The 27798-nt window shown below is 48.9% G+C and overlaps 1 protein-coding gene across 3 annotated transcripts in view; it reads left to right on the top strand.

Annotated features, from left to right (window-relative positions):
- Positions 1-21508, top strand: part of ADD2 (adducin 2) — a 42162-nt gene extending 20654 nt beyond the window's left edge. For 2 of the 3 annotated variants that reach the window (XM_081961246.1, XM_081961247.1), the window contains exons 4-15: positions 513-664; positions 2041-2121; positions 2959-3108; positions 3853-3996; positions 4196-4294; positions 4724-4900; positions 6149-6406; positions 7536-7655; positions 8617-8706; positions 9498-9654; positions 9892-10026; positions 14544-21508. In XM_081961246.1, coding sequence (XP_081817372.1) covers positions 513-664; positions 2041-2121; positions 2959-3108; positions 3853-3996; positions 4196-4294; positions 4724-4900; positions 6149-6406; positions 7536-7655; positions 8617-8706; positions 9498-9654; positions 9892-10026; positions 14544-14854 — 1874 coding nt within the window. In that variant the 3' untranslated portion in view covers positions 14855-21508. The remainder of the gene's footprint in view (positions 1-512; positions 665-2040; positions 2122-2958; positions 3109-3852; positions 3997-4195; positions 4295-4723; positions 4901-6148; positions 6407-7535; positions 7656-8616; positions 8707-9497; positions 9655-9891; positions 10027-14543) is intronic. The other variant, XM_081961248.1, reaches the window with a different exon arrangement.
- The last annotated feature ends 6290 nt before the right edge of the window (positions 21509-27798 follow it).

Genomic DNA, 27798 nt, shown 5'->3' on the forward strand with positions numbered 1-27798 from the left:
GGCTGACATCCCCTCCCTTGGTGGCTGTCTATTCTTTGGAGGTCCCTCTAGCAGATTGTGGGGCGCAGTGAGGCTGCCAGTCAACAGGGGTCCCCACTCTGGGCCACCCAACCCTCTACTGGCTTATGCTGTAAGCGGCAGCCTCCCCTGATGCAGCTGCCTTCTTAGCATGCTGCTAATTGGGTTGGGTGACGGAGGCCGGTGTGCTCACCAGGGAATTCTGGGAGTTAGAAGTCCACACACCTTAAAAGTTGCCAAGATTGAGAAATGTTTCCTTACGGTATAAAGAAAATTTATCTCCAACCACCGCATAAGCTCTCTGAACAAGCCCGGTTTTGCAGAAGGGTTGGTGGCATCTCTGCTCTGAACTTTGAAGCCAGCACAGGAGGGGAAGAGAGGAGGGGGATTTCCTGAGCAACAGTGGAGGGAGGAGCCCACTGAGTTAGTGATCCGGCCCCAAAGCCCCCTCATGCTGCTCCACTGGCAACTCCATCCCTGGTTTTCTTTTGCAGATCTTTCCACAGTGACCCCCATCAATGACCTCCACAGCACGGAGTCTGTGTCCTTGGCCAAAGGGGAGAGGCTCATGCGCTGCAAAGTTGGCGGTGTCTATCGGCTGCTGGACCTTTACGGCTGGGCACAGCTTAGCGGCACCACAGTCACGGTGAGTCATGCGGCCCTCCTCTCTCCTGGCCAGCCTTTGTTGCAGGTGTTTTTTTTTTAACAAGATTGCACTTTGGGCTTAAAGGAAGCAATTGTCTCTTAGAAGGGCCTAAGATCCTCTGCAATCTGGGTCCTGATTTTGCCCACCTCGGAAGGATGGAAGGCCGAGTCAACCTTGAGCCTGGTGAGATTCGAACTGCTGGCAATTGGCAGTCAGCAGAATTAACCAGCAAAACTGCCTTCTAACCATGGCAGTGGAATGAAGAGGTCCTTTGTTGGGGATCCTTCATAAGTCATTAGGCAGAGTATGGAGAAGCATCTTTGAGCTACAGACCAGCCAGTGACTGAGCTGATGCTTTCCTTGGATATCCTTCAGGCAGGACTGTTGGGGGCAAGAGGCTGACTCTTATATACCGCTTAGAGAGGGCTGTAAAGCACTGGGAAGCGGCATCTAGGTCTAAGGGCTACCAGGCTACCAGGCTAGAGGGGCAGAAGCCTGCAGTCACTTAACCGTCATCAAAAGCAACTGGGAGAGGACTCTTCCTCCCTCCTGGCTCAGCCTGTTGAAAGTGGGGAGTGGAAGCTTTGTACTTTCAGACTTGTAAGATTCTGCTTGTGCAGCCTTAGATAAAGTAGAATCTGTTGGCTTTAACTGGGAGGGCTGGCAAAGCCAGAGGCCTCCACTCCACCCAGGCATGCCAGAAAGGCAGAAACCGGTGGAGACGGGCAGCCTTCCAAACAACCAGCCGTAAGGTTACTGAAGGGTGATGCTCAGCACCTCCAATGGCATCTGGAAGTCAAGTGGACATCAGTGCAAGTTGTGGAGCCTCCCGGGCAGCTGGGCGTAAGAGGAAGTGTCCATTCGTGTCCCAGCTGCTCAATTTTGAACCAGCTGTGGCTTCCAGACAGTCTTCAAGGGCAGCTCCATGTAGAGTGTGTTGCAGGAGTCATGAGGTTACCAGAGTCTGTTTGCATAAAAATAGCAATTATTACTGCTCTTCCCCTCCCTTATTTACAGTTTTGATTTTAATTTGTTATGTGGACATAATTGATTAATTATTATTAATTGATGTCATGTTTTTATTGGATTGTGAACTATTTTGAATCTTTGTTAGTTCTGCAGTATCAAATTGAATGCACACATTTCTTGGAATAAGCAGTTACTGGAAGTTCTGGGGATTAATGGCTCTTAGTCTTGAGGGCAGGGGAGCTGCCTCCAGAGCCACCTGCTGGGAGATCGGTGGGCTTCCTTTGCCAATCGGCCAGCCAGTGTGAGAACTGCTGGACAAGATGGTCCAGGGATCCCATCCAGCCGGGCGCTGCTTATGTTCTTAACCAACGAATGAAGGAGAAACTGACTCTTCCTTCCTTTCACAGCTGAGAGTCAGCAAAGAACAGGAGCATTTCCTGGTTTGTCCCGAAGGCCTCACCTGTCATGAAGTTACAGCATCCAGCTTGGTGAGAATGCAAAACTCTTGGCTCAAGCTCTGTTCCCGCGACTGCAGGTTGGAGCTTTGCAACCAGCTGTATTTTTTCACTCACAGCTGCCTTTAAAGAGCAGCCTGCCTGGAATGAAGCTGCTCATCCTGAAAAACGGGGACAGGTGACAAAATCCCCTCTAGAATTTCACCGACAGGCTGCCCCTTAGAAGACGGGTGCACAAGTGTACTATGTCAGCCTCCCGTGTAGGCGAATTCTCCCCTCTCCCTTCAGAGATCTTTTTTGGATGGCAGACTCTGTCCTGAGTAGATCTCCCATGCATGGAACAGGGGCAAAGAAGAGGAAACATTGGGGCCAATTCGAATTTTCCATCCTGGGGGCTAGGTGGGATATAGCAAAGTTATATATATAAAACACAGAGAAAATAATGGAAAGGGAGATGCCTGCTGAGGTGAGAAGAGGGCTCCTCTTCCTACAGAGGAGCCAGGAGGAGGGAGCCTAAGGGGCATTTTTCGGCAGTCGTATCTCTGTCACTGGGAGGGAGCGGGGCAGACCCAGAGGGGCCAGAGCGGCCTCTGCTGAAGTAGAGGCGTTCCGCTTTGTGTGGAGACACATGCTGGGTACACCAGAAATCATTGAAGGCCACCAAGCCCAGAGGGGAGGCACATCCAGACAGGCCACAGGATGGTTTTTCTGTAAGCTTGAGTTGAGTTTAGGATCCTGGGATCTTCTCCCCACTTCAGACCCCCTTGCTTCTTTTCCCTCTGGCTGAAGGAAGCTTCTCTGCAGACGTCAGCCCAGGAAGGGGCCCGTCTTCTCATCGGATGTCCTCCCTGCTCCCCTTTTCCTTCACAGGTTAAAGTGAACATCCTGGGGAAGGTGGTGGAGCAAGGCAGCACCAGCTTTCCAGTCGACCCCCGAGGATTCAGCCTGCACTCGGCCATCTACGCGGCTCGGCCTGATGTGAGATGCATCATCCATTTGCACACACCAGCCACCACCGCAGTAAGGGCAGGGACGGGGACGGGGACGGGGGTCCATCTATCTAGAACAATGCTGAGACACAGCCAAGCTCCAGGTGGATGGCTGGAGGAGACAGGCATCCATCCCATTTCCCTTCAGCCCTGGAGTCCTCCAGCCAGGTGCAACTCTCAGAGTTGTCTCGGGCGTTGCCGTGCCACCGTAGACCTGTTTCGTGTGGGTTGGGCGAGCCAGCCGGGAGAGCGGGCAAAGGTTAAGCAAACCAGTCGTAATCCAGTGTGTGAAGCTGGCCTAGAAATGCTCTGCGGAGGGCAGAGCCCCACGCAGCCTCCGAAGGGAAAGGAGGAACCGGAGCACCTGGGACGCCACCAAGCAAGGGACCCGGAAGGGAGGCAGGGATAACATCCGGAAGGGAGGAGAAGCCCTCAAGGGTGGGAATGTTGAAGGGACCTGATGGCCACTTGCTTTGCCTCTCCTTCCAACCGAAGGCCCTCCTGGGATGCTTAGGAAAGGAGGCCTCTCTCGCTGGCCCATGCCTGCAGGGCAGCTTTTCTTCCTTAGCTGCCCTCCAGGTATGGAGGCCTTGCAACGCCAAGTCAGTTGGGTCATTGGTTCTTGTTTGCACCTTGCAGGTATTTTAACGTAAAGAAAGGAGGAGAGTTTCGTTCTGGATAGTTTTCTGTTTGATCTGGAAATGCATTCGGAGCATGTAGAGAGTTTTTTATGCGTAGCCAAAACAGGGAAATCTTTGTTTTCCTTCCCTCACAGGTCTCCGCAATGAAACAAGGCCTCTTGCCCATTTCCCACGATGCGTTGCTGGCAGGTGACATGGTGTATTTTGACTTCAATGGTGAGGTGGAGGGAGAGGCAGACAGAATTGAGTTGCAGAAGTGCCTTGGACCCACCTGCAAGGTGAGGCCTGGGAGGGGGGCTTTGTGTTCTGATGCAGTCTTGGATGTCAACTAAATCTCTGCCCAAACTGGGATTTATACTTCCTTGCCTGAGAAGGTGGGAGAGGTTTGGAGTTGAAAAGAACTCACAGCGCAGATAAATATTTCACCTTCTGTAGCTGTTTGGATCAGAACCTGCTTCTTGCTGTTTCTTTGGGCAGGTTTTAGTGCTCCGGAATCATGGCCTGGTGACCCTTGGAGACACGGTGGAAGAAGCCTTCTACAAGGTCTTCCATTTGCAGGCGGCCTGTGAAGTCCAGGTGAGCTCCAGAGCAGCCAAACAAGGCGCTGGCCTCCTAAGCAGATCGAAGGGAATGTTCCAATCAGAAGGAGATCCCTCAGTGGACTTTTCCTCCTCTCTCCCTTCTCCTTAGCATGTCAAAGCACTATAATGACTACTTGCATGGAGGGGGGAGGTTGGGGGGGGGGGGCTAGATTTGTGTCAATTACTTGTGGAAAACATTTTCCTAATGTGCTATTTTTGGTGACATTCTAATCTTGATGGTAACTTGCAATTCCTCCAGAATCGAGTCTCCTTGCTCAAGTGTGGATTTCCCTTATCATACATGACAAGATTGTCCGTCCGTCCGTCTGTCCTTCCCTCCCACACATAACCTCAAACTATCCCAAATAAGAAATATAGACGGTGCTGGTTGAGCAGCTTCTCTTTCATCACTTGCCTCCTCCAGGTCGCTGCCTTGTCTAGCGCTGGTGGACCTGAGCATCTCATCCTCTTGGAGGGAGAGAAACAAAGGCCTCACGATGTGGGTCTGGTCCGATGGGCTGGCAGCACATTTGGGCCCATGCAGAAGAGCCGCCTGGGAGAGCATGAATTTGAAGCACTGATGAGGATGCTGGACAATCTAGTAGGTTTGCGAGCAAAGAAGCTCCCCCCAATACGTCCCCTGCCCTTGCCATAAAATTGGCATTTCTGCAGGGAGATATTTGTAAACCAAGGTGGGTCTTTGGAGGGAAAGAGGCAAGCTTCAGCAGGTGGGTTTTGCAGGGCATCAGGCAGGGACTCCTTAGAAAAAAGAGCTGAGCCATTGAGGGACCACACAATGTCCACACGAAGCCCCCTTGGTGACGATTGCTGTCTTCACCTCAAGGCTCTGCGTGGTCTTTCAGCACATCTCCATGACGTTCCAGAGCCCTCTTTCTTTTCAGAATTGGAAGAGCTTTGCAAGACAAAATAGGTATAGGTAGTCCTCACTCAGTGGCTTTAATTGGGACCTGCAGCTCTATCACTAAACAAACCAGTTGCTAAGTAGGAAATCACATTCCTGCAAGTGTGCTTTCCTTTTCCTCCATTCCCCTGGTCTTTGGAGTGCGACCCTGGTGCTGGGATCATTAATAAGAAGGAAATTAATGTTTGTATTTACGTTTGTAAAGGAAAGGAAGGGATGACAAGAGAGTAAACAAGCCCACAGTGGGAAATAGACATTGAAAGGAACACACTTGTTCTGGCAGCTCAAGATTTCCCATTGTGTGCATGCTTACTCTCTTATAATCCCATCTTCTCCAATCTCTCTGCTGTGTAAGGCATAAGAGAGATTGCCTACAGAATTCTCTCCCCACCCCCCCCCCCATGTAGAGTGGAAAAATTAGAGGAGAGGAGATTACAAGAGAATAAGCAAGCATACAATAGAGAATAACGTTGGTCTGTTTGTGTGGCAAACTTGGGGCTGCCAGTGCCACCACCTTGCTTTCAAAATGTATTCCCTATTGTGTGCTTGCTTAATCTTCTGTAATCCCTTCCACTAATCTCTCCATTCTGTTGGGGGGGAGGGAGGAAGCAGAATAGCAGTCAGGCACAGGACAAGGCATACGGACTGTAAGGTTGATCATGTGACTGAGGGATGCTGCAGAGGTGGTAAAAGTGGGCATTGATCATAAAGTTATGTTTTCAGAAATGTCACCCGCGCGTGCAAACACACAGGTGTAGAATCCCAGCCCAAGAACGTTTACCAAACAGGAGGCACTTCAGGGTTTTGAGTTCCATTCCAGAGGCCGGAATTTGCAAGAGCTGGGTCCCAGGCAGACGTGCGGAAGGCAGACGGGCTCTTGGTGGGAGCAGTGATGTGCAGTGTCTTCCTTCTCTCTCTCTCTCCCAGGGCTACCGGACTGGCTACGCTTACCGCTACCCATTTGTCCAGGAGAAGACGAAGCACAAGAGTGAGGTGGAGATCCCGGCCACCGTCACGGCCTTCGTCTTCGAGGAGGAGGCCGGGCCCATCTCCACCCTCCGGCAATACGCCCAGAAGCAGCAGAAGGAAAAGACCCGCTGGCTGAACACGCCCAACACTTACCTGCGTGTGAAGGTGGCCGAGGACGGCCAAGGCGGTGCCAGCGGCCAGAGAACCAAAGCCACGGTTAGAAGAGAGGGGGCACCTTCTCGCCCTGCACACAAAGCAGGGGAGGAGAGCCGAGGAAGGACCACCATCCTATCCTGTTGGTGACTGTAGAAATTGGGGGGAGCCGGACTATGGATTCCCCTTGCAGGGAGTAGACTTAGGAGCAGGGTGCAGTAGAGCAGGAAGGCCAGAAGCCAGCAGAGAGGACAGAGCTTCCAGCATGGCTCCAGTTGGCTGTGGGGAAGAAAGCTCAGGGCTTGGCAAAGTCACCTCGAGAGAGCAAAGGGCAACTGGGGAAGCCCAGGGGTTGGACCTTCTGAGGCCTGGCAGAGGGCTTTCCCTCTTGGTCTGGCAGTCGTGGACACCGGCTGTTTCCACAGAAGGAGACCCATTCCGGAGATCCAGAAGCCTCTTAGAGGGGACTCACCTCCCTTGCATAACAAACGGCCTTTGCAAAATGGCTGCATGGCGCCTGCCTTCCAGCGAAGCTCATCAGAGCCAGAAGAGGAGGGCTTGGTTGCATGCCTTCCAGAGGCTCCAAATTAGATCTTTTCCCCAGCTGGGAAACCACAGGACGGGTTGAGATTTGGGGCCTTGGAAGGAAGAGCTAAAGCCAGGCAGGCAGGGTGGGGGAGTGAGTGGAGAATTCGGGCACAGGCGAGTCAGAGGCTGCTCCATGGGGGCTACAGAGGACCCCCCCCCCAGGGACCAGAGAAGCTGGACAGGAGGATGGGCTGGCAGTTCCTGCCTCGACTAAACGATGCAGAGTAAAAGGGGGCATTTTCCTACTGCAGTTATGAATGCAGCCACAGGACCCGCCTTCTTACCAAATGTTTAGCAGAACTTGCGTTTCTGACTAGATTTGACCCCATCTCCACCCTCTGCTGGTTGCCCGACCATCTAAAACAGCCCTGAGCCTTGTCTGGGTGGGTGAAGGAAGCCAGGTGCCCCCCTCCCTTCCTTCTCACACTCCCCCACCCTCTCCGGCAGCAGGGCGGAGGCGGCCATTGAGGGTCCCTGAAGGGCCCAGGCAGAAGCTGGCTCTCCAACCTCCGGGCTCCTCCATGGGATCTCAGGGCTGTTGCATGGGGGAGGCCCCCGGCCTTCCTTCAGCTAGCCTCTCTTTCGTTTCCCCCACGCTCTCCAGTGGATGAAAGCGGAGGACGCGGAGAAGTCCAGCAGTGGGATGCTCATCCGAATCGAGAACCCCAACCAATTTGTGCCTCTCTACACAGACCCTCAAGAGGTCCTGGAAATGAGGAACAAGGTACAGGACGGTTTGGCTCCTCCGGTCGCTGTCCGAAGCGGCCCCTCCCTCCTGGGGCCTGGTCCCAGCTGCCCCCAGGGCTTCCTAGAAAGAGCAGAGGCTCCGGGTGAGCGGGCAGGTCAGATGCTGGGCTTCTGCTCCCCCTCCCAGCCACGGAGGCCACCCCGGGGGGGGGGGGCTGGATTCCTCTCGGGCTCCCTGGGATTTTGGTGGGTCTGAGGGAGAAAGAACCAACCGGCCTTCCTGAGCTCCTTCACCAGCTGAGCCAATGCCCAGCCTGCCCAGAGGCGTCCTTGACTAAAGAGGCCTTGCGTTGACAAGCTGAATGTGCCACCCGGTTTTGGAATTCGGGTCACGGCCAAGCGCGTCTCCTACTTCTGACGGGGCTTTGGGCCGGCAGCTCCCCAAGGCCCCTCCCGGCCCTGGAATTTGTCGTCCGGTTTTGCTGCTGGCAAAGGCCTCTTTGAGCTGGGCTTCATTTCCCGCCCTCTGCTGTCGCAACCTCTGCCCAGCCTCTGTGAAAGGAGAATCGTGCCCCACACACAGCCCACTGCAAACAACACTAAGGATGCCACGGGCATCCTCAGACACCAGGTTGCCGCTGAGGCAGGTGAGATCATCGGAAGAAGGATGGTGCCTGGCCTTCACAGGGCGCCATGTGTGGCTTCTCCGTTCGGGCGGCAGCTCCCGTTTGCCTTGCAGTGATGGGAACCACCTGGCCCCCTCCCCTTCTTCTACTCTTCGCCCCTCTGATGTGGCCTCGGAAGGCAAGGGGCCAGAGAGACTGGCTTGTGGTTTGGAGGTGGTCCCTCCTCCCCATATCCCCCCCTTTCCTTGGCCGGAGTGGCAGCGGCTTCTTTCTGCCCACTGGGGGCGTCTGCCTCCACCTCCCTTGCCTTCCACGTAAGGCCTGTCCCTGCTCAGCTTCTCCCCCATGACGGGCCCGTCTGTCTCCCTGCAGATCCGAGAACAGAACCGCCAGGAGGTGAAATCGGCTGGACCCCAATCCCAGCTGCTGGCCAGTGTGATCGCAGAGCAGAGCAGGAGCCCGGTAGGCATCGCAGGCTGGCGCTGGCATGGGGGGCATCAGGCTTGGCAGTTCCTCTCAGGCCTCTTCAGCCCCAGCCGTGGGCAGCGGAAGCAGCAAACATCCCAGGCCGGCTGGAGGGGTAGCTCTGCCCTTGGCTCTGGGTCCAAGAGGGGGAGGCGGCACCACACACCTTCCCCCTCATGCCAGCCAGACGAGGCCGACTCTGGCTCGTGCTTTGCCAGGCAAATTGGCCTGTTGTGAGAAAAGCTCCCTGCAAATATGCCCTCCAGCTGCTTTCCAACCTTGCAAGCAGCAGAGGATTTCTAACAGCAGAGGATTTCTTTCCAGGGAGCCTTTTTTCAAGGTTTCCAGGGAGCGTCACCCAACTGCCAGTGGGGAGGGCCGTGTGCACCAGCAGCCTATTTCCTTTTGTTTGTGTGTATCGGGGGGGGGGGAGCCGTGGGGCAGGCAGAAGTGTGGGCTGGCTCATAAGGTTCCCTGCCAACTTTCAGAAATTGACATTGGCCAAAGCGGGGGAAGGTGGGTCCCAAGCCACTTGCTGCTTTCGGATGGATGGCAGAAGGAGGGTCGCAGGGGGTGCCTTGCAACCCCCGGCCCTCTCACGCACACGGGCCGTGTCATGGCAGGTGGGCAAAAGGGAGAAAGGCTCCCCTGCACGGCTCTTTTCATCGTTGCGTGCGCACGAACTCATCACGGATGCCGCTAGGGAGTTGGTTCCAGGCTCAGTTGTGGGGAGTTGTGGCATGGAAACTGCCAGGGGAGAGTCACGCGTGGCTTCTCTATTGTTTCAGTCCACCGAGAGTCACTTGGCCGATGGAGAGGTGAAGGCTGACTCTGGCGTGGAGGCCTCTCTTGAGCCCGAGCCCCCCAACCCCTTCAGCCAGCTAACCGATCAGGAACTGGAGGAGTACAAGAAGGAGGTGGAAAGGAAGAAGCTGGGCATGGACGGTAAGCGTCCTGGGGCGGTCATTGCTACTCAGGCTGCAGGTTTGAGAAGCCCCAAGGACTGCAGTGAAGGCAGGAAGGGAGAGCTGAACTCACCACCGGCTCAGAGAAACCAGGGAATGTTTTTAGGGGGTCCAAAAAGTTGGTGGGTAGAAACTCAGGAGAGACGCCTTTTGCCCCACTGCCTTTGTTTCCAGTCTGAGTTGCCCGTCCTTCTTCTCTTCCGCCGTCTCCTCCCAGGGGAAAAGAAGGACAGCGGCCCAGAGGAGGAAGGGACGTCCCCCCCTGAAGAATCTACCGTCAGCGTTCCCGAAAAGAGCCCCACAAAGCCTGGGGCAAGGAGCCCTGCCGGGTCTCCCTCCAAAGCTCCGGAAGGTAGGGGGCGCCTTTGCGGCCGAAACATCTGGGGGCCATCATGATCTCTAGAACGACTGGACACCAGATGCGGGATGGACACCAGCTTGGATGGGATCTTTAGAAACCCTAGAGAGAGAGATTGGCCTGAGCTGACTAGATGCAGAGGACAGCCCCCCCCCTCCCCCCTGTCTGGCCACTGTGGCTAACCGTATGAAGCCTGAGGGGGTCCTGTTTTCAAGATTGCCAGCCGGATCACCTGCCATAATAGATCATCAGAACCAATTGAGGGGGGGGGGTCTGGGGGCCCTTCAGTGTATCAGAAAAATCAAGGAGGGATTTTCAGTCCTGAGAAGAGTTGTGGCTGCCCTCTTGACCTTTTGGGCATTTCTCTTTTTTATGACTAATGTTATTAAAATTTTACAACCAAACTAATACAAGCATAAAAGCAAAATAAAAAAATAGGAAAAATAGTGCAGAGAGTAAAAAATAAAAATACATAAATATATGTTATCCCCTCTCTTACCTCTTAACAAACATTCAAGGCCTTGTCATTCAGTCCTCGCCATCAAAAGTCCGTCAAGGGTTACCAGAAATAACAACATATCTATTTGAACCTAGATCAAATAAACCAATTTTATATTTCTTCCTTTTACTTCTATCAATCTTGATTTCATTTTTTTCTTTTTCCTTTCTCAGAAAATTCTTTAAAGCTTTAACAAGCATCTATTGTAAATCCAATACAGGAAAATTATCCAAATCACTCTCTGAGTTTGCTATTTGTATATCCCTTTTACATATTAAGACACCATCCAGTTTCTCTTGTATGTCCAGTGCAGCTTCTTTTTCCATGTCATTCGTAGCCTGTCATTTGTAAATCCACTTCCACATCCGTCTCCATCTTTTCTGAAGAAACTTATTCCTCTTCCATATTATCTTCTGGATACGCTTTAGCTCTACTGGCAGACATTTTTAAAATTCTTTAATCAAAACAAAAGCATTCCCCCTGAGGGAAGGATTTTTTATGATTAATTCCAAAAAATTATTTCAAATTTATCTGGACCCTTAGTTTTTTTTTATAATGTTCTAAAATCAAAGTTATTTTCATACATTAGTTGTTTGTTCCAAAAATAAAATATATTCTTAATTTCTTAAACTTGTAGTTAACTTGTAGTTAATAATTTCTTTCACTAAGGACTGAAGGGAATTCACCTGGCACTGTCAAACTTGTTGATCCAAAGGTTAATAAAAGTTGAAAAGCAGTTAAACAAGTAATTTCCAAAAGTGATTAGAAAACCAACTATGCGAATCTAGTATCCTTTCAAAAACCCTGACTGCAATTTCTTCAGCAAGAAGGTTATTCCGTCGTCTCCCAGAGTTCTACACCTGCCAGAGACTGGCCTCTTGCAGTTTCCTTGCAAAGAGCCGCTGTCTGGAGCACTTTGGGGCAATCTCAAGCCCTCCATACAGGATATTACAAAGAGCCAGTCCATTCATCGGCACTTCATTCTGCTGCAGTCATCTGCTCCATTTTTCACAGACTCATCTTCTATTTCTCCCCCAGATGTTGTTTCTTGGACAGTTCTCCAAGGAACTTTACAAGAATTTCTATAAATTTAAATACATACACAATTTTTTTTAGCTTCCTAAGAAAACAAAAGGCGATAGTATACAAACAAGCCAAGGCTGAGATCAAAAGCTGTCAGGGAGACATCTGTCCCATTTGTAGCCCTCGTCTGCTGGGGGGCTTTTTCTGATGCGAGAAAGAAGCAAAACGCACACTGCCCTGCAATCCTGCACTAGCCTCTCCCTCCTCCTGGAGCAAAATATCAAGACTGTTGAGAAGAATGAGGACAGTCTGCATTTAAAAAAAAAACACAAGTTAATAATAGTCATTAGCTCTTTCCAGCAAATAGCTTCCCACCATCTTCCTTTGACCAGCTTGTTTTATCGCCAAGCTGCAGGATTTACGCATTGCTGTCAGTTATTGGAAGTCTCGTTTGCTTTGGTTTAACATAATATCAATGTCCCAGATTGCATCTCTGGATGTAGCAAAGATAACGGAGATCAAGCTTGGTTTTGGACAAAGCAGCTAAACCTGCTTTAAGTAATGGCTAGAAAAGTAAAAGATCCACATTTTTAAAAAGTCAGGTTTGCGGGTGACTTGCACCATAATAGGTGTCTCCTCATTGGTGACCACACTGGTGAAATGTGGCTTCGCCATAGCTCTTAGACGTCTATGCTGCTTCCCAGCCCTCTCTAAGCGGTTTCCAGAGTCAGCCTCTGGCCCCAACTATCCAGTTCCTCTTACTGACCTCGAAAGGATGGAAGGCTGAGCCCACCTCAAGCTCTGTCAAAATCAAACTCCAGGCTCTGGGCAGAGTTTGCCTCCAATGCTGCACTCTGACCACTGTGGGCGCAGAATGCATCCAGTCTAGTGAGGCTTATGCTAGCAACTCTGCATTCCGAGAAACACCGTTTCTCAGACTTGGCAGCTTGAAGGTATGTGCACCTCCACCACAGAATTCCAGCTGGGGAATTCTGGGAGTTGAATTCGGCACATCTTAAAGATTTTAAAGTGCTTCTCACTCCTGACTCCTGGGCCACTATGAGGAGGACTTCTTCAGCCTTTCCCAGGCACAGAGCTTCGGTGGAGGGAATTCCCTGGATAGCTTCCCTCCCTCAGGGACTGTTGTTTTTTTTGGGGGGTGGGGTGGGGGGGGAACAGTCGCTTGCTAGAGAAGCCTCCCACAAATGCCAAACCAGGCACGTGTCCCCAAAGGAGTACAAGGGCCCCATGCAAGAGAGGTTTGCCCAGTTATCTTGTCCTTCAAAAGAAATTTTGGAAGCTAATTCCTTACTCAGACTGAATTAGAACTGGCAGTAAAAGATGGAGAATTTTTCCGATGGTCATTGCTCATCCAAAGAAGGAAAGATTGGGGAGGCCATTGGCCAGGGACTCTGCATTTCCCTCCTCTTGGGGTTGGACCTGTGACCCTAGAAAGTCCTGGTCTATGTGGCTCCTTTAGGTGGGAGGAGGAGTTGTGCTAGTGTGTCTGTCTGTCTGTCTCTCCCTTTCTCTTTGCCATTGTCTCATTCTGCCCCATTGTGTTTGGCGTGTTTGTCTCCACAATGTCTCCCTTTCTCTTTCCATGTGTTGCTTTCATCCAAGGAGTTGCCTCTGGTTCTGAATACTTGTCACTTTAGTAAGTATAGAGAGGTGGCTTTCTCCCTTTCCAGCTACCTCCCTGGGGAGGGGAGGGGACGCGCTGGGCCGAGCAAGGCCATGGGTTGCTCGAGCAGTAAAGGCCCCGTGGGAAGTCATAGACTGGGGGGGCATGATGGTCACAGGAAGTGACAGCTGGCATGCAGGAAGCTTGCAAAAGGTTGAGGGGTGGACGGCCTTAGATCTTCTGGAGAACTACACAAGAGGAAGGAGTTACTACCAAATGAACTCCGGTCACATTCCCCAGCACAAATCCTCCAGGAGGCTGTGTGGGCAACTTCTAGAATTTCTAGGTAACCTGACTGAAGTCCTCAAACATCTGGAAGACAGCAGGTAAAGGAAAATTGACCTGACGGTCCCCTCTTCCTGTAAGAACCTGTCACTCGATGGATGAACTGCCTGTAATTTTGGGTGTTTTGTCCAGGCGTTTCTTTTCCTTTAAAAAAAAGGGGGCTTATGCAGTTCCATGACTTAGTGGGAGGAGGGGCTCCCCAGTTCACAGACACCTGGCCCAGCCGCTGTCCTGTCGTTCTGTCCTGGGCATCATCAAACCTCAGAGCCAGTCGAAGGCCTTTCAAGACAGTTTCCTTCCTAAATTGAGTCTGACATAGAGGGGGAGAGATGCATTCTCTCCTAATTCTGCAAGCTTCCTGAATGTTTGCAGTGGGCATCATTGCTCTGTGGCCATCCATAGTCCATAGAACGTGTCTGCAGTCCTAGGTGGAAACCAGTTACTGTTCCATAGCTCCGAGGCTCCCAGTGTAGCAGCTCCAGTTAAGTCTCGCATCTGCTGGCACCTGAGCAGGTGGTCCCAGGCAAGGTGGTCTTTCAGCCCTCATTAACAGTGGGATATTCACCTGCTGGTCAGGTATGCTGGTCCGGTGAGCCTACAGCAGCATATGCGCAGCTTGAGGCCTCAATAATGTACCATGGCATTCCCCTCCCCTCCCCCCCCCACCGCCAATCTATGGGCATAGCAAAAATGGCTGTCTAGTTGTAATGTTTCATGGCGGAATGAGACGTTTACGATGGAAGACTGGATTTGATTTAAATCACATCTAGTTTGCGATCTAGGTGCTACTTAACATATGGCCCTGTACACCCATTTTGGAAATGCAGCCTCCCAACAAGCCCTCAAAACCAAATCCTGCCCTCCCCAGACAGGAAGAGATTCTGTAGGCAGAATGGCTGAAAATGTCAGCAACCAGCTGCGTCTCTCCCAGGGCGGCTCCATAAACGGCAAGAATAAAGGGGGGGGGAGGGTGGCTAAGAAAGGGGCTCAGCCTCATCCACCATTCTCTCTCTTTCCAAGGCGGGAAGAAGCCGGGCAGCAGCCTGGGCCCCGCTGATGCTGCCGCAGCCGACAAGGACGAGCCGGAGGCGGTGGAGGTCAACGGGAAAGAGGATGAGCAAACGGTGGAAGAGCACCTCAGCAAGGGGATCAGCCAGCTGAACACCAACGCAGACTCCCCCGAGGGCCCGAAGGACAAAACCGAGTTAGCCACCAGTGGGCCCGTGAGCCCCGAAGGGTCCCCTTCCAAGTCTCCCTCCAAGAAGAAGAAGAAATTCCGAGCCCCCTCTTTTCTGAAGAAAGGCAAGAAGAAAGAGAAAGCAGAGTCCTGAGTCCTCCCTCTCCCCACGCACACAGGCCGCCTCTTCTTCTCGCCTCTTCTCCCCTTCCTCCTCTTGCCTTCTGCTGCCCCCTCTGATCTCGCTGCGACATCACGAGGATAACAGGGGGAGCTTCCCCGGCAGTGGTCCATCTTTTAGCAATGCCCCCAAGAGGAGCCCGGCTTGGCATGGCGCTCCCCTCGAGGCTGTCTCGTGGAGCCCCTGGGGAAGGCAAGAAGCACCCGGGGCATCTTCCCTCTTCCACCCGTGTCTGTGGAGCCACAGATGCAACCACGCCTGAGAGAAATCTGTGGGCATCTTAAGTTTCGTGTGGGAGGGAGAGGGTGCATTTCACATACCCATCAGCCACTTCTAGCCTGCTGCTCTTGCACAAAGGCGGGGAGCCGTGGAATGACGTCCAAGGGCTGCTTGAAGGCCTGTGGGTGGCCTTGAAGCAGGAGGGGGCTTGCGCCCGTGTGGGGCAGGGGTGCTTTTCACACTTGTTAAATGGCCACATCTTCCCTGACGAAAGTTGCTCTGAACTTCAGGAGCAGAAGGATGCTTGCACTGCAGCCGCAGCTGCCAGAGAAACCTAATATTTATTGTGGGGTAATCTGACCAGGAGGCCTTCCAGCACCCCCAGCCTCCTTTACCTGCAAGAGGGTGGCCCCAAGGGCCCTCAGAGAATCAGGTGGGTGCTGTGGGGCAGCACACCCAGAGACGGGAGGCAGCGAGCAGTTCCCATCCTGGATGGTCGCAGGAAGGGGGCCATCTCCCAGAGACCCCCCCTGAGCAGCCCCCCTGAAACCACGGACAGAAGCAAATCTGGGTGAGTGGATGAGGTGTGGAAAGGGAAGGCAGGGGGGTCCGTGAGTGCTGGGGACCCACCACTTGTGTGCCTGCACCAGGTGTCTTGAGTTGGGGCAGATTCCGAGTTGCATCCTCATCTGCAATGGGAAAAGAGGGCAGCTGTGGTGCAAAACCCTTAGAAGGTGCCAGATTAGGCTGCAGTTGGTCTGCAAATTCCTTGCTGCCCGGCCCATTTTTGAGATGGAAAAGTTCCCTCTCAGGTAGACTGCTGAGTCTCTTCTGACCCGCCATCCAAAGGGGACCATGGAAGCCCCTTCTCGAGGGGTCTCAGGTGGGTCGGAAATCTGGAGTTCACCTCACCTGCGTCTCATCAGCTATGATTCCATGTCAGTCACCTAAGGTCTGCTGTGTCCATTGGGAACATCAACAGCAAAGAACACACATGCACGCACATAGTTGCACGCGCACGCACACACACACACACACTGCCAATGATAACTTGTGCAATGAGTACTACTGAAATTGCAATGGATTAAGCTTGTAGAAGTAATTTCTCACTGCACCGTTAAGGAATATTGTTATGCGTAAATTATTTACTGAAGTGGTGATAAAGTTTTCTGCGATTGCATTCTGCTTTAAAGAATATGTATTCCGTGCAGAAACGGCCTTTTGCTGCTGCCAAGAGAAGCGATGTGGTGTCTAGCATGGCTCATAAATGCTCATAGAGAGGCAGAGTTTTACTTCCTTTTGTACGTCTGGTGGTGCCAGCCAGCAGAACCAGCCTCTGGCCTTGAGGTGGCAGGAAGACTTCTCAAAATCTTTGCGTAGCCTTCATTTCCTTTGCCAACCTTTCTGCCCCAGCTGAGGTTTCACAGAGTGGCGGTCAAGGTGGGTGGGACTGGTCAGCTGGTGAGCTTTTCTCTGTCAACTCTTGCCCATCCCCCCTTAGGCCACTGCCTGTCATCCCAGCCTTCCTTGGGCAGTGGGGCTCCGTCACAGACAAAGGCCGGGCTTCAGGCCCCTCCACCACCATTTTCCTTCCCTTCTGTTTCAAAAGGGCAAAGAGGCATCAAGATCTTGCAGGATCCCAGACCTGTGTGGCAGGAGACCCGTTTTGCTCTCTTCTCTCTCTCTCTCTCTCTCTCTTCCTCTAAAAACAAGGCGAGGGAGGAAGCCCAAGAGGTTCATGGGCCTACCCCGTGCCATAAGCAGATTGCCTTCTTCAAATGGGGACTTTGGGGGTCGAGCAGCCTTTTGAGGAAAAGTCAGATTGTTGCAGACCCTGATTTCTCCCACCCAGACCGGCTGCAGGAAGAAAACTCCACGGGTGAAATGGAAGGAAAGATTCCTCTCTACAGAGCCCTGGAAGCTGCATGGCTCTCATTTAAATTGGCCTGTTGGAAGCAGCTTTCCAATTCTTTAAAAAGAAGGTTTTTTCCCCCTAGGAGTAACCTCCCCTCCCCTTGCTTGCAAGCACTTCTAACAAAGCTGCTGAACTATTTGCAGGCTAGGAGTAGTCTGTCATACCGACAACTGCAGTTCCAGAAACGGTCCATCTCCTAGGACTGGTTCATGGCAGGAATTGAAATAACAGGCTGAAAACAAGGCAGCCAGCCTCCTGCCTGCAGAGACCTTTCTCCAAGGTGCTAAAACAATAAAATAAAAACATTACAGCTTAGTGTCTTAAAGTGGAAATTAGCATTGTCTGGAGGGAAAAACTTTGCTCCACTGGAACAAATTGTGTCGTTCATGTTCTTGTGATAAAGAGCTTTCAATGTTTCTCACCAGAGATTCTATTTCGCCAGAGAGAGTGGGGGGACGAACAGCTCCCAGCAACATGAAGCGTCTTTTGGGCCTTGTGCTTGGAGTAGCTGAAGGCTTAAAATGACCAAGAGAAAAGGGGGGAGGGGTGGGTACAACAGATAGAGCTACTTTTGCAGCTTCCATTGCCACAGGATCAAGTCCAGGCGGCGGCAGACGGGAACCTCCACACCAAGCGATCTCCCGAGAGCCGAAGACAGAAAAGGGAGAAACCAGCAGCTCCTTTGAGCCGGTCACGGGGCATTTGGCTGAGCGATGCTGCGAGTGAGAGCGCAGCCACTTGAACCCAATTCAGCAGGACATTTTTCATATCTTCTCATAGGATGCGTTGACTTACCTAAAAACGTATACATTGCAAATTGCAGAGGGAGAGGATGTCCTGAGATCCGCCCTGCGATAAAATACAGGGCAGCTTAGCTCTCGAGGTTAGGCTCTGCATCCCAGAAGGGAGCTAGTTCACATGGCAGGCAACGAGGTTGTGTTGCTGCTTTTGTGTACGTGCCTGTGGAAACGCGTGCGAGGAGGCTTAATGCCGCCTGGTGGTAAAACAGTCAAGTCCTCTTCTGCTTCAACTCGATGGAAAGGCAAGTTTTCTTTATACTTCGGAATTTAAATGGGTGCTTTGCAAAAAGCTGCTCATTTCTCTTGTAACAAGGACCAAATTCTCTTTTGTCAATAGGAAATTGAGAAGTAAATAATTCAGAATATGCAAAGTGAACTGCGGTAGATATTTAGCAAAATATAAAAATATCTCTGTCTTTGCTGCTTCCACAGACCAGCCAATTATTTTAAGCCATTTAATGATGGGCATGTAGAGAGAATCCACCTATGAAGGGGGCAAGGGGGATTTGAGCCTCCCCCCCCCCCCCGTATGTTCCTTTCTGAGCTGTTGCTTCTGGCTAGCTATGCAGGTTGAAGAGCTGCTGCCTGGTCCACAAAGGAGTCTGGGCTGTGGATCCCAGGAGTCAAACTCCATTAAAGGCAATGGGTATAAGTGCAGAACTCATTACAGTTGTTCAGCAGGCGCTTAAATCAAACTGCATCTTCCTTCCTGAGTTTGTTGCTTCAATGGCATGCAAAAGGATGAAACAACGGAGGCAATTGATTCTGAGTGATAGTTTGTGTGTCAGCACAGCAGCTGGACAAATGCTTTCAATGCTATCATTTCCACTACCAAGCAGTCCGACAAAGAACGGCCTTTTGAAATAGCAGAGAGAGAGAGAACACCAGACTACCCTAAATCTTAGGGATTCACTCTGGTCTTCTTGGGAAAGCACCTGAGGCTCTGGCACAGCCTTTCAGCTGAAGCAAAACAGTTCACTGAAAACAGAAAAACCGCACATAAATCAAGTAAATAAATGAAGTACTTGCTGAATTGTCCACTGGCAATTAGAGGGATCAAGACCTTTTGGGATTTTCTGACCTGGGCTCCACCGTCTCTTGGATCAATTCAGATCTGTACCTCTTGGCACTAGCAATCTATCCATACTGCCCTTGAATTAATCCAGTCAACAAGGAAGGCCTTTCTCAGCCTGCAGTCCATTGTTATTAAGTGGTGGTAAAGTGGATGCTGCCAAAATGCAAAACCTTAAGATGCCTTTTTCCCCCCTAAGAGCTGACCACAACAAGCGTCCTGGCAATTGCTTGGCAACATAGTTGGCTCGGGTGGTGTTTGCAGAGGCCAGTGGCGTCCGTGGCCCAGGGGTGAGGATTTTGCAGGAAGGAATTAAACTGAATGAGACTCTGAAAGCTCCTTGTCCTTTCAGAGGTTCAAAATGGGGGAGGGGAGGGGTCCGAATGCTCTCAGCAGCTCTGCCAGGGGGTCCGCTCTCCTCTAAGAGGGTTTGGGCAGCCAGGGCTGCCTGGGGCCCCTGGAACAGCCAAGCGGGGCTGGGGCTAGGGGAATCCAACCAACTGAGGGGAGGCTTGCTTTCTGTCCGATTAGGTAGCAGGCTTTTGCCGCACAAGAGACTGAAAGATGGTGGGGAGATTAAAATCTTAGAGATAACCACGTTCTTATTCATGGGCAACTGGAAACTCCTCCCTGTGTAAAACGGAGATTACCTGCTTTAGACCTTGGATCTTTCCCTTATTTTTAGCCACTGCTCTCTCACTTTGATGAAGTCATTTCTCTCAACTCTATGTTGGGTGTCAGTTCCATTTTTCGCATAATTTCTCAAAGCAAAGAAAACTGGCTAAATAGTCAAATGTTCCTTATAATATCTGAATTTTTTTTTAAATCCTATTAGATACCCTTTCTCAAGCTTCACTAAATGGGTTCCTGAGGGATTATAGCCCTTTGAAAATAACAAGCAAGTAAATGTGTAATTAAATACCAACCGCCTCTCCTTTCCCTTTACAGGACTTGTAAGAGAGGTATTTAAGTTAGAGAAAAAGACTCCTCGCTGTATAATTACATGTCAATTTAGCAGTTATTCATTTCTAAGTCTCTTCCCAGAAACAATCGTTTCCTGTTAGCTGTTCAAGTGTGGACTTTTGAAATAACTTCAATTGCTGCTGTATTGTGCAGATGATTGATGGCTTCCCCGCTAATCCAGAAACGGTGGGTGGTATTTCTCCAGTTAAGCTGAGTAAGCCTTTTTCAAGGGGGTGGTCTAGAGAAGCTCATCTGAGCAAGGAATCCAAGGTGAAAAGGTTATGCTTTTAAGTTCTTTTTCACACTGGCACTGAAATTAGGCCTGCCCATCTGTTGCTCATAGCCTGGCCTCTTCCATCTTCACCTCTTCTGGCTCTCAGATGAGCTTGGTGCTGATGGGACAATCAGAGGGTTTCACTGCTGATCTGGAAATGGGCAAAGAGGGGCAGGAGACAAAGGCACACAAGATGGTCTCTCTATGGTCTTAGAAGTGATGCAGGATTTCCAGGGTGCAAGATATTGTGCCCTAAATCACTTTTTATATCTGAAAAACAATGCGATTGCAGAATATACGTAGCTTGAGATAAAACTAATCATGTCAACAAGGATGTTGAGACAAAACAACAAACTGACATTTCTAAAACAAGGAAAAGGCAATGATAGCTTTGCTGAAGTTATGATTGATATTTACCAAACATCAAACCAGAACTACTGATAGGCTTATCTTTGTGTAGCAGGCAGTTCATTCTTGGATCGTACTGGTTAGCTCCTTTGGAGTATACCTCAACCATTAAAGTGTAGCATACTGGTATTAAGAGACAGCTGGACTACATCTAATCTCAAGTCCTTGGACGTGGTCTCCCACAGAGGAGAAGAAAAAGTGGCCCAGGGAATTACGGGAGTTGGTGGGCAACATATTCTAGCTCTGAGAAGGACAGGAAGGTCTTTCACCCACCCCCAGTTATGAGAGAGGCCCAGGTCAGCCAGAAGGAAATGTAATAATAATGCTATGTCTCAAGTGAGCTGCAAAAATTAAATGTCTGTGTCTGACAATCGTTGCTTTAAAGTGCTATTTAATGTTTCCCTCTGTAAATAAAGATACCTTCCACTTTGGCTTTTGACTGACATTGTAAAGTCTACCTTTGAATTTTGTTATCAGGCAATCACTTGTGCAACTCAAGATTCCTTTCTCATTCAGTTAGTCCACAAAACCATGAATTTTTATTTCTGTACATTCATTTCTTGAGAAAATTAGACTGGCAACTTATTTCTTGTTCCTTGGCAATTTCATATTTTCCTTTTTATATTGTACTTTGTTTCCAGACACTGGAGTACTTACTGTCTTCAAAAGAATTTAGTGAGTTAGCAGCTGAGGCCTTCCCAATGGTGCCGCTTTGCCATTCTGCTTTTTGCTCCTGCATGTTTCTCCTTAAAGTTGGCTGTTCACTCTCTTCTGCTTGACCATCTAATGGTAGTAAAATTGTACTCTTATGCCAAGGCTGTGGTGGCCCAACCCCAACCCCGACTCCAAAAGTCTCTAGGCCAAACATTGCTAAATGTCTGAATAAGAGACTTCCTTAAACAACTTTTTGTCTCATCTAATTGGTCTAAAAAGAAAAAAAAAGCATATACCAATAAACATTTACCAGAATATCAAACTGTTTTGGAAATGTCTCTTTTTTATATGAACCAGCACAAGACACTTAGCCAAAAGCTAAAATACTGGGCCCATGAAAGTCTGTTTTGAAAGGTTAAAGATAGAAATTCCATTTTCCAGATTATACTTTTCTCAGCAGTTGAATGTCAGGTGTGCTACATAGTAAATTAAATTCCATTAGTTATATTCCAGTTACAAAATGGATAACTACTTGGGGAGGGGGGGGGAGGCCTTTTAAACTGGTAAATATTTTGGTAGCACTCTCTATTTGGAGGCATTATGTATTCTTGCCAGAAATACTGTAACCGATGAATCATGGCCTTACAACCTGCTGCACTTCTTGGCTGTTTGGTCAGCAGCCCTTTGATCATTCCAGACCACGGGAGGTGGCAACCGGAACTGAAACCATCTGCAAGTTGAACTTTGGCATTTGCCCTACGGTAGCTGGATAGGAATCTCCCCAGAGGCAACTTGAGGGTCTGCTCAGCCCCTGCCCACCTAAACATGTAGAATAACGAGTTGGAAGGGATCTTGGAGGTCTTCTAGTCCAACCCCCTGCTCGAGCAGGAGACCCTATAATATGATTTCAGATAAATGGCTTTTCTTAAAAACCTCCAGCGACGGAGCCCCAAAGCTTTAAACTCCATTTCCACCAGCAGTGGTCAATAAAAAAGGCACACAGGGGCCAAGGTGCAGAGCAATGATCAAGAGTTCCTAGTGGCATTAAGTTCCACCCAGGAAAATCCAGAAAAAGCAGCAGACCATCCTGGTAAAAGTAATGTGTGGATAAAGCAGAATAAAATGTGAATTAAAATATAAAAACAAGACGTGGCATAAGGGACAGATAAAAAGCTTGCTTGTAAGAAGACGGGGAAATGTCATCAGCCTTCAACCACAGAAGTCCAGTAAATGTTCCAGTAAATGTCCTTATGTCAAAAGCCCAAAACCACAAGGTTCAGCTAAAGTTCGCATAAAGACACGTAGTCAGTACCTATGGCCCAAGACAAAAGGAGAAGTAAGACCCCCATCCCCTTATAAGGCTTTTTCCTCAAGGTAACCAATAAGAAACGAGTTAAGTGTTTCTGTGTTGCACCGTTTTTTTTATATATATAAAAAAGTTTTATTGGTTTTTTCAAATATTTTGGGGAAAAGGGTACATAAATGTGGAGAAAAATTTTGACAGCTACATCATACAGAAGGTGGTACTTCCCTGGAGTCTTACATCTCTCTCTTATTTTATATATATCAAAATATCATTATTACATACATATTAGCAGTTTAGGTTTACTTCAAATTCTTTAACATCTTCAACCATACTTTATATCACTTCTAACCATTTCATTATATTAACAATTGCACTGTGTTTTTAAATCATTTCTGTGACCTAAGTCTCATTGCTGTCTCTTCTCCCCTGTCTGTTGGCTGAGCCATGGCTCCTCCCCCCTTCATGTCTTGTGCAGTGTCTCTTGTTTCATCTAGGAGGTTCTTGTGTTTTTCCATGAAGGCTTCTGCCTCCACTACTGTATTAATTCTCACTCTACCCACCTCCCAGAAAATCAACAAGCCTTCTGGAATTAACCACCTAAACCAGATATTCTTTTCATATATTTTTTTAGTTAGAAAGAAGAATTTCTTCCTCTTATCTCTTATTCTTTTGGGTATCTGTTTCAGAATGGTTATTTCTTTGTCCTTATATCTTAAAGGTTCCCCCCTTTGAACTCCTAGAATTTCATCTCTTGTGGTCTTTCTAAAAAATTTAACATGAACTTCCCTTGGAACATTGTGTGTTCTAGCATATGCTGAGTTAATTCTATATATCAGATCAATATCCCACCCTAGCTGTTACTTATCTCTTTTAATATACTCTGCTAGCATTCTTGTCATAATCTCCCTTAAGTCTTCACCCTCCATTTCAGGTATGTTTTGAAATCTAAGAAAGAGAGACATCCTTTCAAATTCCATTTTTTCCATATAATTCTCAATCCCAGTATTATTATTTTTTGTAAAGCCTTCATCTCTTCTCCCACCCCCACAGCACCCTCCTCCAGAGCTTCTATTTTCTGGCTATTTTGTAAAGTCTGGTGTTTATTCTCTCTGAGTTCTTCCCTTAAGTCCGCCAGCTGTTTTTTTATTTCGTCCTGTCCCTTTAAGATCGACTGGAACATTTGTTGAAACATTTCTTGAGACTGCTGTTCCCCCTCGGAGGCTTTTGGTTGTAAAAAGGAAGATAGTTGTGTTTGTTGTGGAACAGGACTTGAAACAGAAGAAGATGGAGCCGATGCTGGTTTAGGAATGGAGGCCTTTTTCGCAGGCATTGTGAAGTTCAGAGAAAGTTTATAAGTCTAGACAGAAAAGATGGCATCTACAGGAGCGCGCTGTCAGGCGAGGTCTACAGGCAAGCAAGGTCCAGTGTGGGATATCAGTCTTCAATAAGGCCCCCCTCTAGTTACAGTCAATTTCCCCAATCCAAGGAAGATTGTATAAAGAGATTCCTCTAGGGTTCACCAGGGTTTTATAGTTCCAACCCAGAAGATTTTGTGTTGCACTGTTTTTGAGAATGTATAAGAATGCATGCTTCGATAAAGAAGGTTGTTCAGAACTTGCAATACCAGCCATGGGCTAGCTTTCTGAACCTGGCTGCCAATAAACTTCTCCTGCATCCCGAGATGTCCAAGTCTGTCATTTTCTGCAACAATTCTGGCAACCGTGGCAGGACTTAGAGCGCTATTTCGCTGAAGATGGACCGGACCGATCGGTGCCCCATCGAGGCCATCTAATCCCATCTTTAGGCGCCAACGGAGACCTTTGTCTGGAAGAGGGCAGACAATCTCCCTCGGGCATCCGGTGGACCCCACTGATCTAAGAATCTGACCGGGATCAGGACAAGTCAATAAAATTACACCGGCTGAGAAAGAAGATGCTGGCAGGCAAGTATTATGGGAATTGTAGACCCACTTGGTTAAGAGTGAAAGAGGGGGCCCGATCACCCCCCTGAGCCCGGGATAACATCCCTTCCTAACGGAACCAGTGTATCCTAATGAGGTTCTAGATTTGTGTGGGTGGTTAAGCCACTGCAGTTCCTGTTGATGACTGTGAATCTCTGGGGCTGCAGGTCAGTGGAAAGTGAGTTAGAAATAGAACATGGGAAGGGGAGGAAGCGTTCCTCGAATGCCCCTTCAATGCATGTTGAGAAACTTTAAGAGAGTTTTCAGTGGAGATTATGGAGATCCCAAACCCAATCCTGGGGATTTGAAAAGATTCTGTGAGAATTAATGGCCAACATTTAATGTAGGATGGAAACCCGAAGGCACTTTTAATCCAGACATCATTTCAAAAGTACATCAGATCATAACAGATGTTAAAACAGGCCACCCGGATCAGTACCAGTATATTGACCAGTGGCAAATAGCGGTGCAACAGAATCCTGACTGGCTTCATAAATGTAGAAAGGAAGCTATGAAAGTCTGTGTGGCTTGAATAAGAGGAGATGGCAAATGTGAAGTCAAAAAGAGTCACCCCGAAAAGAAGCCACTCCTAAAGACTGCACCCTATGAAGAGGAAGGTCCCCCTCCATATGCTCCTCTTTATCATCTGAGGCAGCAACAGAATGCTAGTGGGGGAAATAATCAAGGGGCAGTAGGACAAAATGACCAGAGGGGAAAGCAAAAAGTGGAAAGTCCTTCTAGCGGACCCACCCTCTCCAGCAACCCAACAGACTTCTTCCGTTGCTGCCTGAACCAGAAGTCAGTTCCTAGCTCCACTTCGCCAAGTGGATCAAAGAGTTATAGATGGACAGGGACAGGCAGAAATTCAGCCTCTATTTCAATACGGGATGTTCACCACTACAGATCTATTGAATTGGAAACAACATTACGGACCGTTGTCTGCTAAGCCTCAGGAAGTTATTGACTTGTTCAGGGTTATTATCAGAACCCATAATCCAACCTGGCAGGATTTGGAACAGTTAATGATTATTCTTCTTAATGGAGAAGAAAGAGAAAGATTGAGTAGTGCCATTGGAAAAATCCTAAAACCTGCGGACGGAGGAAGCCTTTAGGCTATGCTAAATTTACGGTTTCCAAGACAAGATCCTCAATGGGATCCCTACGGAGATATGGCCTCCCTCTGGGACTATCAGGCATTAATTCTTCAGGGCTTAGAACAGGCTGCAAAACCTCCAGTGAATATGTCCAAACCCTCTCTTGTAATCCAAAAATCGGATGAAAGTCCCGAAGCCTTTTTCCAAAGGCTGGTTGGTGCATATAAAATCTACGCCCCAATCAATCCTCTGGATCCCGAAAACACCCACATGTTAGCCATGGCTTTCATATCTCAGAGTGCCCTGGACATTAAATGGAAGCTTCAGAGGCAAGAAGGTCCTTAGGAATGAATGTAAGCCAATTAATGGAAATTGCATGAAAGGTCTTTGTGAATAGGGAAAAAGTAGAAGAAAGGAAGAAAGATGACAGGATGCAACGTAAAGCTGAATTGCTGGCAGTTCTGTTGTCAAACAATTCCAAAGCCCAGAGCAGAGGTTGATGTAATTGGTGTAAGGAAGAAGGCCACTGGATACTAGAGTGTCCCAAGAGACTTGAAGTCAGAATAAGGGGACAGGGAAGAGGATAGAATAGAAGAATGGAACCTGGTCGATTGAATTGAAAGGTCAAAATTTATGATTCCCCGGGAGGAAGAAGTGGAAGAAAGATGAAGCCCCGTGGATTTCAGGGCAGAGGCCGGTCAGCACCAAAACAGGACGGAAGCTATAGGCTTGGCTGCAATAGACAAGTGGTCTGGAGACTGAAGGGGACCAGGGTTTAGTCAAGCCCCGCCCTGAACCCTTGGTCCAAATGAAGATAGGGGGCAATTATGTAACCTTTTTGGTAGACACAGGAGCGTCTAGATCAGTGATTACAAAACCCTTGGCTCCCTTTTCTAATGATGTACTGAATATCCAAGGGATTGATGGTCTAATAAATTGTCGCCCCGTGTTAAAGCCCCTGAAATGTTCCCTAAATGGAAGAGATATAGAACACCAGTTCCTCTACATGCCTGAGTGTCCAGTTCCTCTTTTGGGTCGTGACATCCTATGCAAAATGCAAGGTACCCTGTCCTTTGAGGAAGATAAGATGGCCCTGATGATGAGGCACCCCCCAGATGAGATATTGTTTGCTTTTGAGTGGGAAGATCCAGTAACAGGTCATAAGAGGCAGTTTGCTTGGACTAGGCTTCCCCAAGGATTTAAAATTTCACCTACCTTTTTGGTGAAACCTTTGCCTCAGACCTAGAAAATTTCCAGCCTTGCGAAGACGGAGATGTGCTACTCCAATATATAGATGATATCTTAGTAACCGAACAGACAAGGGAGACTTGTTGGGAAAATATCAATCAACTGCTTCATCTGTTAATGGACAAGGGATATCGTGCCTCATGGCAAAAAGCTCAGCTGGTAAAGCCCCAAGTTAAATACCTAGGGTACACCATAAGTCGAGGACAGAGAGCAATTGGACACGAGCAAAAAGAAGCTGTGTGCCGAATTGCGGAACCAATGACCAGGAAAGAGTTACGGGTATTTTGGGGCGCAGCAGGATATTGCAGAATTTGGATTCCAAATTTCACGCTTCTAGCCAAACCTCTTTATGCATCCACGAAGGGGGGTGAAAAAGAACCCTTTGTTTGGGGTTTGGAACAGAAACGGGCATTCGAAGCCCTAAAATCAGAATTATCTCAGGCCCCGGTAATGGGACTCCCCAATCTAGAAAAACCTTTTAATCTCTTTGTGGACTCAAAAGGCAATACGGCTCTGGGAGTCCTGATGCAAGAAAAGGGAAGTTGGCAACAACCTGTGGCTTATCTATCCAAGCAGTTGGATTGCGTTGTGAAAGGCTGGCCACATTGCCTAAAAATCCTGGCTGCTACGGCTCTCCTAATAGAGGAAGCTAATAAATTAACCTTTGGACAGCTTACCACTATCTATACCAGCCATGCAATTCAAGGGGTCCTAGAGACAAAGGGCCATTTATGATTAACAAACCCCAGAATTTGCAAGTATCAGGCATTCCTGATTCAGAATCCACGAGTAACCTTAAAACAAATGAATGCCTTAAATCCAGCCACTCTCTTGCCAATACCAGGACCTGAAATTGAACACAACTGTATGCAAGTCATTGAGAGTCAGTTTTCATGCAGACCAGACTTAACGGATGTACCGTTGAAACTTACAGACTATAACATGTTAATTTTAACTCATTTTTAAAATGTATTGTTCCATAAATTCGATTTGGTTTTTTGGAT

The sequence above is a fragment of the Natrix helvetica genome, assembly GCF_964273705.1.
Source record: "Natrix helvetica genome assembly, chromosome: 8".
Classification (NCBI taxonomy): Eukaryota; Metazoa; Chordata; class Lepidosauria; order Squamata; family Natricidae; genus Natrix; species Natrix helvetica.